The sequence below is a fragment of the Dendropsophus ebraccatus genome, chromosome 3 (assembly GCF_027789765.1).
Source record: "Dendropsophus ebraccatus isolate aDenEbr1 chromosome 3, aDenEbr1.pat, whole genome shotgun sequence".
NCBI classification, from domain to species: domain Eukaryota; kingdom Metazoa; phylum Chordata; class Amphibia; order Anura; family Hylidae; genus Dendropsophus; species Dendropsophus ebraccatus.
Genome location: NC_091456.1, coordinates 45,717,929 through 45,732,046, shown reverse-complemented (window position 1 = coordinate 45,732,046; position 14,118 = coordinate 45,717,929). Strand labels below are relative to the sequence as shown.

Genomic DNA, 14,118 nt, shown 5'->3' with positions numbered 1-14,118 from the left:
TGTGAAAGAAAACGCGATTCATCAGACCAGGCCACTTACTTCCACTGCTCCATGGCCCAGTTCTGATGGTCATATGCCTATTGTTGGTGCTTTCAGTGGTAGAAAGGGGTCGACATGGGCAGTGTGACTGGTAACTTAATTCCATACACAGATGCCATGTACTGTGTGCCCTGACACTTACTTTTTTTTTAAATACATGTAACTAATATTTTCAGCAGTTTATGTTCCGTTAGCTCTTCTGTGGGATTTGACCAGACAGGCTACTTTTTACTCCCCACATGCATCACTGATGTTAGGATGCCCCTGACTGTGTCATTGGTTCACGTATTGTCCTTCTTTGGACCACTGGTAGGTATTAACCACTGCCCAGAAGGAATACTCCACAAGACCTGCTATTTGCGATTTACCATGACCCAGTCATCTAGCCATCACTATTTGGTCTTTCGCAAAGTTGCTCATTTCCTTGCATTTGCCTATTTTCCTGCTTCCAGCACATCAACTGTTCACTTGCTGCTTAAAATATTCCACCCATTGACAAGTACTATTGTTAAAAAACAATGTTATTCACTTCACTTCCTCAAAGATTTAACCCTTTGAGGACCAGGCCCAAAATGACCCAGTGGACCGCGCAAATTTTGATCTTAGTGCTTTCGTTTTTCCCTCCTCCCCTTCTAAGAGCTCTAGCACTCTCAGTTTTCTATCTACAAGCGATGTAAGTGCTTGTTTTTTACAGGAATAGTTGTACTGTGTAATGGCGTCATTCATTTTACCATAACATGTATGATGGAATCCCAAATATATTATTTATGAAGATATAAATAGGTGAAATCGTAAGAAAGAATGCAATATGGTAACGTTTGGGGGGTTCCTGTGTCTACGTAATGCACTATATGGTAACAGCGACATGACACTATTATTCTATAGGTCAGTCCGAACATAACCATATGCAGGTTACACAGATTCTCTAATGTTATATATGTATTTTTTTTTTATGAAATCCTTTTTTTTGGCAATTAAATATTAATAAAATGGGCCTATTGTGACGCTTATAACGGTTTTATTTTTTCACCTATGGGCCTGTACGGGGTGTCATTTTTTCCGCCATGATCTCTAGTTTTTATTAATACCATATTTGTGAAGATCGGACGTTTTGATCACTTTTTATTGATTTTTTTTAATATATAATGTAACATAAAATCGGTAATCTGCGCACTTTTTCCCCTCTTTTCGTGTACGCCGTTTATCGGTCGCAATGACGCTTGTTATATTTTAATAGATCGGACAATTACGCACGCTACGGTATATTATATGTTTATCTATTTATTCATTTTTATATGTTTTATTTATATAATGGGAAAGGGGGGTGATTTAGACTTTTATTGGGGGAGGGGTTTTGGGGTAGTGTGTTAGTGTTTTGAACTTTTTTTTTTTTTACACATTTGAAGTCCCTTTGGGGGACTTCTACATATATTACTTTGATTTCTACACTGATGAATGCTATGCCATAGGCAAAGCATTGATCAGTGTTATCGGCGATCTGCTCATTGAGCCTGCCTGTGCAGGCTTAGTGTAGCAGATCGCCGATCGGACCGCACGGAGGCAGGTAAGAGACCTCCGGCAGTCCGTTTCAACGATCGGGACCCCCGCAGTCACACTGCGGGGGTCCCGATCGGTAAGTGACAGGGGACTCCCCCTGTCACTTACACTTAAACGCCGCGGTCGTGCTGCGATTGCGGCATTTAAGGGGTTAAGGACACGCGGCAGCGCGATCGCTGCAGCGTGTCATTACCGGTGAGGTCCCGGCTGCTGATTGCAGCCGGCCCCCACCTGCTATGAAGCGCGCTCCGCTCCGGAGCGCGCTTCATAGCGGGAAAAACACCCAGGACGTAAGGTTACGTCATGGGTCGTCTGGGGACAGACTTCCATGACGTAACCCTACGTCCAGGGTCGTCTAGGGGTTAAAGAGGTTATCCAGCTTTAGGAAAACATGGCCACTTTCTTCCAGAGACAACATGACTCTTGTCTCCAGTTCAGTTGTGGTTTGCAATTAAGCTCCATTCACTTCAATGGAAGTGAGTTGCAAAACCCCACCCAATCTGGAGACAAGAGTGGTACTGATCGGTATACATTTTTTAATTTTTTAGTCAAGCTCTTTTTTCAACTCTTCAGGAAAATATACATAAGAATATAAGATAAGATAAGATAAATAATATAAGAGAACATCTCTGTACATGCAGAGCGTCCAGGTAATAATGACATTCTTCTTGGTGCTATAAAGTTCAGAGAGCAGCCTTGAATATTTATTCATGTGTTGCCTACATATTAACAGATAGGTGTCATGGATTATATATGTTATTCTATACATCACATATCATTTACTGTGTTTCTCAAAAAATAAAATTGGGTCGTATATTATTTTTATTTCTCAGAAAAAAAAGGCTAGGGCTATTTTCGGGATAGGTCTTATGCCCCTACACTGTAACCCCAGTCTATATGGTTGTTAGCTGCCATACTGTATGTCCCACTGTTGTTAGGCTCCTATACTGTAGGTTCCCGTGTAGTTATCCTTCCATACTGTATTACCCCCACCCCCCCATCTTTAGTTCTTTCCCCATACTATATACATCCCCCTCTGCTGTAAGCCCCCCCCCCTCTTGCTGTATACCTCCCTTCCCCCTCTGTAGTTCTTCCCCTATACTTCATGCATCCCCGCTCTGCTGTAAGGCTCCCTCATGCTGTATACATTCCCCTCTGCAGTAAGGCCCCCATATTGTACACCTCCCTCCCCCCTCTGTAGTTGCTCCCCCATACTGTATACATTCACACTCTGCAGGTTGTCCCCACAATTTATACCTCCCCCTCTATAGTTGGCCCTCGTACACCTCATCTCCCTATATCAATGTCCCCTACTGTGCATCTTTTCACCACTCCTGCAGCTTGTGTTAAGCAGGTGGGGGCGCAGCATAACAAGTTGCACTGATTAGCTGATGCTAAGCCACCCAGTGTCAGAGATCTGGTCAGCTGACTTTAAATAGGGTTTATTTTTGCAGTAAGGCTGATATTTCAAGTCTACTCCAAAAAGCCTGCAAAATGAAGCTAGGTCTTATTTTCGGGGTAGACTAATTTTTGGAGACACATGGTAAAAAGCATACAATATATAAAAAAATTAAATCAATCAATCACATACCCGATGCAGAGCTGACACTGTCTGGAATGAAGAACCCTTCTTCTTACTGCCTTTGCCCTTTGTGGCTTGATCTAGTGAGGACATTTAAACAAAACCAGTTTCAAAAATTATGATTAACAATTACACACTAGGGCTATGTTCACACTACGTAAAACTACGGCCGTAGTTCAAGCCGCAGAACTACGACCGTAGTTTTGCGGTGTGTGATATAGCTTTATGTTAAATGCCATCCCGGCCTGAGTGTACACACATCGTATACGCTCCAGCCGGGAGCCCATGCGGCGCCGGAACAAAACTGACATGTCAGTTTTCTGCGGCCGGGATACAGTGATTTCCGGCCACAGAAAGACCTGTCAGTTCACACAGTGGGCTATGGGAAGCTCTGATGCGGGCGCGCGCTGATGTGCCTGCATCAGAGCTCCGCGGCCGGAAAGATCACCCGGCCGGTACTTAAGTACCGGCCGAGATGATCCAGCCAGAGACCTGCTGTTCCGTGACCTGGCCGGGGATGCGTAGTGTGAACATAGCCTTGATCTGTTTGAAACGATTAAAGTAGCATACAGTACAGATTATTCCTTTTTTTACATACAGCATTAAAGGGGTTGTCTTAGAACACAGCAAATACATATGAATGGGGAGGAGCTGCAGTGCAAGACATAGCTCATTGGCAAGTGTGGCATTGTCTCTAGAAATAAAGACGCAGCGTCCGGACACAAGGCAGATGACAACCAATGACAGCCCTTCACAGAAATGAAAGCGGAGCTGTGGCTGTTGGTTGCTATCTGTCTGATACAAAAATGTGTCAGATTTTTGCCCACAATCTAAACAATTGTATAAGTAGGCTGTATATTCTATTTGGGCAACTAGAATTGTGTTAGTACCATAGCATAACTTTGCATTTCTGTACCTGACTCAGCACTAGCGTAGTTGGCAAAAAGAAGTGCCAGCAGCTTGAGAGATGACTTCTGGTAGAGCCCCACCACAGTCTCATTCAGTGGGTCCTTGTTCTTCTCCAGCCAGCCAAGAATATTATAGTCCACAGTACCAGCATAGTGGACCAGAGCAAAGTGAGCCTCAGGCTTTCCTTTGATGTTCCTTGGTTTCTGGAAGTTGTTGGACTTGCCCAGGTGGTTATCATACAGTTTCGCTTTAAAGGTCATGTCAGAGGCTTTGGGAAACATGCACTCCTCTTCAAGGATGGACATGATACCCATAGGCTTTAAAGAAGTAGCACAGAAGACTCATTCAGTAAGACAAAAAAATTAGAATGTAACCATTTTTGTTTATATTTCTGGATGGCGTCAATGGGGCTCACAATATAAGGCTATGTTCACAACGGATGTGTTGTATAAATCATGTCTGTTGTTGCAATTTACAATTTCTATTGGAATGAGTGGAATCCTGGCCGGAGCATATACACGGCACTTTCCGCCGAAAAACCCCTGTACGCCCATTGATACATGTCCCCCATAGTGTCAGTTTTCTGTGGCCGCTATTCATTGAATAACGGCAGTAGAGAACCCGCACGCTCCATTGTGTGCAGTGGGTGCGCTCGCATCTGAATTCAGCAGAAATGAAGATCATCACTGAAGTACTGGCCGGGAAGATCTTCAGTAACACTGGCCGTTCTGTGATCCGGCTGGGTCACAGAACGGCCGATGTTATATGGCCTAAGGCTGCATTCAAACCTCCAATTTTGCGGACCTTACGGACGGTATGCATTTACACCTCTGCAATTTTGCGGCTCTTACAGACGGTGAAGGCGTGTCATGGATAACTTGCCCTGCCCGGCATGATGTATCAACATTATGCCAGCAGCGGGGAAACTGAATCTCTGTGGCACTGTAATGACAGAGCCGCACGGCTCAGTCACTACAGTGCCACAGAGATTCAAATATTTCCCCCGCTGCCAGCATGATATTGATACATCATGCCGGGCAGGGCAAGTTATCCATGACACGCCTTCACCGTCTGTAAGAGCCGCAAAATTGCAGAGGTGTAAATGCAGCCTAACCTCTCTGTTTCTCATTTTGAACGCACGTTACGTTTTTATAGTAAGATTTATCTTTAAGTATAATTCAGTACAGTGGTACCTCGGTTCTTAAACTGCTTGGAACGCAAACAGTATTTTTAAGGAGGAGTTTGCTTTGGTTCTCAAATTCTTGCTCTCTTCTCTAACATTTTTCAGGCACCCAGTCTTAAAGTACAGTAATACCGCGGTATTTAAACAAAAAATTACCTGGAATTAACGTTCAAAATTGCTCGGTATCTAAACGTTTTTGCAAATGTGGATGGTGGGTTGCACGTGGTGAGTTTAGCACTGGAGAGGCTTTACATATAGTACAGTCCTGTATAAGACTGCTGGAGTGCATATACAGTACAGTAGTAGTACAGTCAGTGCACCACCATCTCCCATCCTGTACTGTATAAGACTGCTGGAGTGCATATACAGTACAGTAGTAGTACAGTAAGTGCACCACCATCTCCCATCCTTTACCGTGCTGGGGGTGGGGGACTCTATATTGTAAAGGATGAGGAATGAGGAGTTAGTGACTACTGCAATATAATTGCTGGTTTTGTTGAAGGTTTCTTGTGTATAATGTCCTGTACAGAATAGTGCTGTTCTGTCCTGTCCTGTAGTGATTTAACCAGGCACTTTTCAATGTAATAAATTAGTATTGTAGGTACTTATTGGTCGGTGCTGGAACCAAGTAAACACATTTACATTATTTCCTTTGGGAAAACACTGCTCGGTTCTCAAACTACCTTTCTGAACCAACTGAATTCAAAAACCGAGGTACCACTGTAACAAGAAAGTAAAGATAAAAGATATGACCTCTAGTCAACAGAGACAAACTTACAAATGGCACACACTGTAGGACACATGGTATAGAGTTAATATAGCATTAATTTTCATGACTCCATGCTTAGGATAGTTTACCTTCTCTATGAGATCAATACAGGCCTGCAGGTCCATGCCAAAGTCTATAAACTCCCATTCGATCCCCTCCTTTTTGTACTCCTCCTGCTCCAGCACGAACATGTGGTGGTTAAAGAACTGCTGTAACTTCTCATTGGTGAAGTTAATGCAGAGCTGCTCAAAGCTGTTAAACTACAGAGAAACACATGGAAAATAAGATGGAGAGTTAAAAAAAATGGAAATCAATAGCATTGACTTACTGAATTAATTTATACTGAAAACTTTTCAACGATTTCTAAGGCCTCTGGCATGATGGATAAACCTATATCAGTGACTTAATAATACTGCATAATAAAAGAGCCAATGTAGAGAGGAATGCACAGTACATACGTAAAAAGTGAAAATGCCGGTATCAGGCTTGGTAAAACAGAGATGTTGTGCGTTTCTCGTTCCAAGTATTAAGAAAATATTAAAAAAACTACATACAGTACTTTGCAAAAGTTTTGTCGATTCACACAACAGCACACTAGGTATGTATGATTTGGAATCTGACAGCACGGATATATGCATATCTCAACATCATTGACTAATCTCAACATCATTGACTCTGGGCAAGCCTACATCCACAGAAGACATGAGGTTATTTCTCCAAGTTGACTGGAGGAACCTCCCTGTTGAGTTTCTTCAAAAACTGGGCAAGTGTAGCTAGCAGAACTGAAGATGTTGTGGAGGCAAAGGGCAAAGTGTCACGCCAAACACTGATGTGATTTACTCTTCAGGTGAGTAGAAACACAGGTAGTTGGCACTGCAAAAATTCCTCTTTACCCACTTCAAAAACTCACTAAATGGCACTGTGCAAGTAATGCATCGCTCCAGCAGTAAAACAATCCATGCATATAAAAAATAGAGAAAAAAAAAGCAGCAACCAGTAATCTTTTTTTTCATTCGAATTCCTCCACACAATAAAGAGACAGATACCAGCAACCACTGTGAAGCAACAACCTTTTCATGCCATCATCAGTGCTTCATCAGACCTCCCCCCTACTGCATACAGTACATCCCCCTTTATATCCCACCCATAACATGAAATACCCATAAAGGGGAAATACAGTGATAATAAAAACAATTCAAAAACATCAAACAATATGCGGTTTACAAGAACATACCCAGTTCAATTCTATCAATCAACCCTAATGCACCTTGACCGTTTGTTTTTATGATCCATCTAGCTTCTGTTTTTAAAGCAGCACTATCAGCAGGTTTGGGCCAGTGAACCTCCTGATATGAGCCAGCCGCTCTTTACCTCAGGATTCCCGGTCTGTAATTTATATTCCTGTGGGGTCCGGTATACGGTAGATTTCTGCTAATTGCTGATATGCCAATTAGCGGGTTCGGAGTATTTGGGGCGTTCCCCATACTCTCGGAGCACCCGCTCAGCCCGCCTAGCCTGCTTCCTCCTGGCACGCCAATATGCATATTCATATATGCATAGCTAAGCTGCTTGTTACGGAACATGTGCAGGAAGAAGCCCGTAACAAGCAGCCTAACTATAAATATGCATAGTGGGTGGGTCGGGAGGAGGCAGGCTAGGCGGGCTGAGCGGGTAATCCGGGAGCATGAGTAACACCCCAAATGCTCCGAACCCACTAATTGGCATATAAGCCAGTAGCAGAAAACTACCGTATACCAGACCCCCCAGGAATATGAATTACAGACCGGGAATCCTGAGGTAAATAGCGGCTGGCTCATATCAGCAGGTTCACTGGCCCGAACCTGTGCTCTGTGTAATAGATTGTGTCTTTTGGTCCTGTCCTAAAATCATTGGCCGATGACCATGTATCGTTATTACATGGCTGATGGCTGACCGCTGTGTAAAGAAAATAATAAGGAAAATAAAATAAAGACAGCCTCAGCCAGTGATTGGTTAAGTGGCCTGTCACTTCAGAGACCGGCTCTGAAGTTCCACCAGCAGCTGCGGACATTGCGTAGAAGCCAGGAAGATACTGGGGAGTGGGCAGAAGCACCAGGGATGTATATACTTTGTTATTTTACACAAAAAGCAAGGGCTGCACAGACATCATTATCTATGTCTGTGCAGCCCTTGCTGCATGATAGTCGAGCAGTGTAAAAGGCTCAGTAAGCAGGGCTCGTGACCCCGTCTGGCCTACAAAGAACCGCCCACATGAACATATTAATGCATAAACTATTACAATTATTAGACCTCCCTGACTTATAATAAATCACAGCAGACCAGTTTATTCTGCAAATCAGGGTCAACTGAAACCTGATGGAACAAACCCTGATACCAGTGTGGGCAAAGAATCTCCTAAAGATTAGAGATGAGCGAACCTGGAGCATGCTCGAGTCGATCCGAACCCGAACTTTCGGCATTTGATTAGCGGTGGCTGCTGAAGTTGGATAAAGCCCTAAGGCTATGTGGAAATCATGGATATAGTCATTGGCTGTATCCATGTTTTCCAGACAACCTTAGAGCTTTATCCAAGTTCAGCAGCCCCAGCTAATCAAATGCCGAAAGTTCGTGTTTGGATCGACTCGAACCCGAACCCGGTTCGCTCATCTCTACTAAAGATATTGCATTGTAGTTTATAAAATTTTCTTTATTTCTAAAAATGTCTTATGTTCTCCAATTACGTACATCAAAGATCTCGAATCCTGCGATGTCCAGCACACCAATGAAGTATTGTCTGGGCTGCTTGGTCTCCAGGGTGGTGTTAATTCTCACAACCATCCACAAGAACATCTTCTCGTACACTGACTTGGCCAGAGCACCGATGGCGTAATATACCTACAAGAAACTCCAGGTGAGTTTGTTATAATATTATAATACAAACGTTAATTACACTGTACAGGTATACGTATGCTGTAAAATTATGAATACGAGTAAATATATACAATTAGGAATTATAACTGACCTGTTGGACATTCTGTCCCTTGGTGACATACTCATTCCCCACTTTGACCCTAGGGTGACACAAGCCCTTCAGGATGTCAGCAGAGTTTAGGCCCATTAGATAGGCGGCCTTATCAGCCTCTGGAAATACACGGTTTATATAATATGAAGTGATTTACTATCCATAAGCCAATATGATACACAGAAACTGTACAAGTAATCTATCACTGATGCAGATTTCTTGTTGGGACCACGGAGAACACAGGCTGAATTGTGTCCTGGGTAGCCCTATACATGGGGTCTGAAGTGCATTTTGTCTGGCTCTTGAATGCAATTTTTTGGCTGGAATTGTTAAAATGAAGCATTATGACTGGTCCTGGACCAGAAACCTGCATCGGTGATGCTCTTAGGAGAATATAGGACCAATTGAATTAGGTTGGCAGGGGGGATCTGTTGGTAACAATGATGGAAGTCTCCATAGCTGGTAAGGTTATATGGGCCTTGTTTTGTGCTGAATGGGTCTGGCTCTATACCAAAACCCTGTTGTAATCTGTTAACAATGACAGACCTGCAATATCAAAGGCTAGGTTCACACAGTTTTTTTGCAATCCGTTTTTTTCATCGTTTTTTTGCAAAAAATGGATGAAAAACAGATGAAAAAAAAGGATGCATTTGTGTGCATCCGTTTTGATCCGTTTTTCCATTGACTTCCATTGTAACAAAAAACGGATCCGTTTTTTTTTAGCGGACACAAAAATAGTGTCAGCTATGTTTTTGTTTCCATTAAAAAACTGATATGTTTTGATCCATTTTTTTAACAATGGAAGTCAATGGAAAAACGGATCAAAACGGATGCACACAAATGCATCCGTTTTTTTGCAAAAAACAGATTGCAAAAACACAGTGTGAACCTAGCCTTATATGTCTTGCTGTTTGTATTATATGTATTGCTAAATGAATTTTAGGATTACAGCATAATAAAGGTGGTGGATTATAATGACAGATATAATTCATCCTCAATCCTCCATGTTATATTGTGAAGAAGGATGTGATCACAAATCCCACAAATTCCAATGGTGTCATGTTCTTTCAATATATTTACCTTCCGTTCCGTCAGGCTCGGCCTGCTCTTCTCTTTGCTTCTGCTTGAATTTCATGTTGCCAAAATGCATGATGGCTCCAGTGAGCTTGTAAATGGAGTTTTTCTCATCTTGAGAGAACCCCAGCACATCAAAGGCTTTCTATATGAAGGTGAAGCAGGACAAGGTCTAATAATTCTCTTTGTAGGGTATTTTTTTTTATACTTTATATAAATAAATCAGACATTCTGGGTTATCAGGTGCCAGATTAAACAGAATTACACTTTTTGCATGAACACATGTTATGTACTTAAAACTGGAAACCCACCAAGTTTTAATACCTAAACAAAGTGAACTTGCATAGTATAACTACACAAATGCTTTGCGAGAGGATCCACATTTTAGAATGCAGAAGAATATATTGTATACAAGGAAACTATATAAAATAAATATAAGCACCTTTTACAGTCTTAGGCCATATTGAAAGTAGCCATTAGGCATTACTAGGTCAGAATAATTGCTGCAGACACAGAATTGTATAATATTTTTTAGTCAATACCATTTCTAAGGTTTGTTAATTTTTATTTTTAGATTCAGAGGAAAATTGGTTTCACGATGGACATAACCTCTACATTTAATTTTGGTAGCTACCCCCAGTAGGTGGCACTGTAGAGCTGTAGTGTTAGAATTGCAGCCCTCCAGCAGTTGCAAAACTACAAATTCATACATGCTGGGATAATAATATCCAGGCATGATGGGAATTGTAGTTTTGCAACAGCTGAGGGGCCGCAGGTTTGACACCCGTGCTGTAGAGCAAGTTCTTTTCCTTCTGGAAATGAGCTGCTCAGCACATATACAAATATTAATATATAAAACCTGATATGGTTCCATGGTGTCTGCAAGCATTTTTCAATCTGAATGACAGCACAAATCTTTTCTGGATAATATTATAAATTATTTTGCATGTCTGTAGTATATAGCGGCAACTGAATTATGGCTGAAAGTCGCCTGTCCATAATTCTCAACATAATGAAAGAACAGATAATATTTCAGCAAAATGTTGTCACTTTTTTACAAGTATTGCAGCAAGTCAGTACCAGTGAGCGGGGAGGTTAGACAGGGTGTGACTGCACAGCTATTTCTGCAACCAGCAGTGGTACAGGTCCTAACAGTCTCACCATGATCAGGCAAAGCTATATGGATGCACCCACTGGATCACACATACATGAGCATTGGGTATTCCTAGACTATTTCTTTTTTTGTGTGCAATAAAAGTAGTAATGACAGACTGCAAAAAGTAGAATAGCACATCAAAGACTATAGAGGCACAAGTATTTGTACTCTCTCCAGGTGGGTTCACACTGAGGAATTCTTGCGGATAAATTCTGTGGAATTCCGTCGCCTGTACGCGCTCACGGCCGTGCGCCTTTCCGCTGGCTCCATAGACACCATTCTATGGTCACGTCAATTCTTTCGGAGGAATGCGGAATCAGCCGGCCCATAGAATGGTGTCTATGGAGCCGGCGGAAAGGCGCACGACCGTGAGCGCGTACAGGCGACGGAATTCCACAGAATTTATCCGCAAGAATTCCTCAGTGTGAACCCGCCCTTACTGTCAAATTCTCACTCATGGTTATTCTATATAAGGCTATGTTCACACAACGTATCTTTTTGTAAAAGTACTTTTTACGAAAAGATACGTTGCTTAGTCTTCTATGGGATCCCAGTCGGAGCGTATACACATAGTATACGCTCCAACCGGGATCTCTCGCGGCGCCGCAAACAACTAACATGTCAGTTTTCTGCAGCTGCTATTTAGTGATCGGTGCACACTATGGAGCGAGCGGCTGCAAGCTTCATAGTGTGTAATGGGGAGTTCTGATGCAGGGGCGTACGGATGCGCCCGCATCAGAACTCTGCGGCGCCAAAGATCATCCGGCTGGTACTTCAGAAACCAGACGTTTGGTGACATTGACGGGTCACGGAACGGTCGGTCTCTTACTGCATGTGAACATAGCCAAAGTAAGTAACTGATTCTAGCTGTATATCATTTAAACACCAATTTCAATGTTTTTACTTTCCTTTACAGTCTTTACTGTAAAGGCTGTATACTATACAGTCGTTTGGTCTAGGCCACAAAAGCGGCTTCATTATTGTATCCTGTACATTCACAACTCATACAGCTGTCAGATATCTCTCCTAATTGCTGATATACACCTGCACAGTCAACTCACCTGAGAGTGCACTTGTTTTAAAAAGAAGTGGGGATAGGCTGTCAACCACAGAACAAAAGGATTGGGCAGTTGAAATGAAACAGGCTGATCCTTATCCCCCCCCCCCCCCCCCCCCATCTGTTCTCAAGGGAGAATGGGAAGCCTCCATTCAGAGAAGTGGGCCTTGGTCCTCCCCATCTATCGTCTTATGGATAAGCTATCTCCATGAGAAATATACATATATATGCATATATATGGAAGATAAGCTTATGCCGAAGGGAATGATCCAAGGCTTATTTACAATGGATCAGTAACATCACTACAGGTGGTAAAGAAAACAAGGAAACCCATAAAGGGAGGTGACTTACACAGAACCTATACTACTGTTACACAAGGCCTATTGGATTTTTAATTTTAACACTTCTTCTATATAAGGGTATGTGCATACTATGGAATCCAGGCAGATCACCCGCCGCAGATTCCACAGCTCTACCCCGCATGCAGCTGCGCGCATCTCCGCCTGTGCCATAGACTGTATTCTATGGTCAAGTAGAGTTTGCCGTCCGCCTGAAGAATTCATTCAACGGCTTTTCCCACCTCTTTCTGTTTTCAAACACATGATCCTCAGTTGGGACAGGTGGTACCTAACCTAGAGCTGTAAATCCAGGAGCTGTAATGCTAATCTGGCCCTGGCCATAGCTAGGATTTGTAAAACCGATCTGTATAATTAAAAATTATTTCTTTTTAACCTTAGTTGTTGGATGGGATGGTACTACTAAGATACTAAAAAGAAAAAAAAACTCTCTGGATTGACGGGGAGCCTGGTTACATGTTTCACATAGTATGAAACCATGTATATGAAATGAATATTACTTACATCGGTGGCTAATAACTCTTCTGCATCATCAATAGAAGCAACAGTGGTTTCTCCTTGAGAGATGTATGCATAGTCATATGGGTTATTGGTGACTAGTAACATATCTGTAAACAAAGGTAATAAGTTATTACTTATACTATGTATCATCTGCTTTTTATTCCTTTATATTTTCTAGAGTGGAAATTTATTTTCTGTTGTTGGGAGTTAGTTGTGTAAAAAATGCAGTCCGTTCGCCCCACCACATACAGCTTTACATTATGAGAAGAGCTTTTCGTTGTCTCAATGGCTTCTGTCTCCAGAGCTAGACCCATCATGCACAGTGCTGGACGATAGTCATAGTAAAGTTAAAGGGGTTATCCAGCAAAAATCTTTTTTTTTTTTTTCAGATCAACTGGTGTCAGAAAGCTATATAGATTTGTAATTTACTTCTATTAAAAAGTAAATTTGTGTTGTGTTGTGTATTTTCAGTCTGACACAGTGCTCTCTGCTGCCATCTCTGGCCGACACAGGAACTGTCCAGAGCAGGAGAGGTTTTCTATGGGGATTCATAGAAAATCAAGACAGAGTTCCTGGCAGGAACTCTGTCTCTGTTTTCTATGAATCCCCATCAAAAACCTCTACTGTTCTGGACAGTTCCTGTGTCAGCCAGAGATGGCAGCAGAGAGCACTGTGTCAGACTGAAAATACACAACATTTCCTGCATGACATACAGCAGCTAATAAGTATGGGAAGACTTGAAAATTTTTAATAGAAGTAAATTGCAAATCTATATAACTTTCTGACACCAGTTGATATGAAAGAAAAAGATTTTCGTTCGACAACCCCTTTAAATTAACAATGCTGGCGGTTCCTATGTGTAGAACATGACACATAACTCCTATACTGCATACAAAAAAACATAATAGTAAATTGTAAACCCAGTAATGATAAT

At 42.1% G+C, this 14,118-nt stretch overlaps 1 protein-coding gene across 1 annotated transcript in view; it reads right to left on the bottom strand.

The window, feature by feature from the left end:
• LOC138786489 (uncharacterized) overlaps nt 1-14,118 on the bottom strand; it is an 89,167-nt gene that overhangs the window by 63,038 nt on the left and 12,011 nt on the right. The window contains exons 10-16 of the mRNA XM_069963473.1: nt 13,188-13,291; nt 10,121-10,259; nt 9,041-9,159; nt 8,764-8,913; nt 6,129-6,299; nt 4,095-4,404; nt 3,188-3,258 (exon numbers count right to left, since the gene is read on the bottom strand). Of these exons, the coding sequence (XP_069819574.1) occupies nt 3,188-3,258; nt 4,095-4,404; nt 6,129-6,299; nt 8,764-8,913; nt 9,041-9,159; nt 10,121-10,259; nt 13,188-13,291 (1,064 nt within the window). The remainder of the gene's footprint in view (nt 1-3,187; nt 3,259-4,094; nt 4,405-6,128; nt 6,300-8,763; nt 8,914-9,040; nt 9,160-10,120; nt 10,260-13,187; nt 13,292-14,118) is intronic.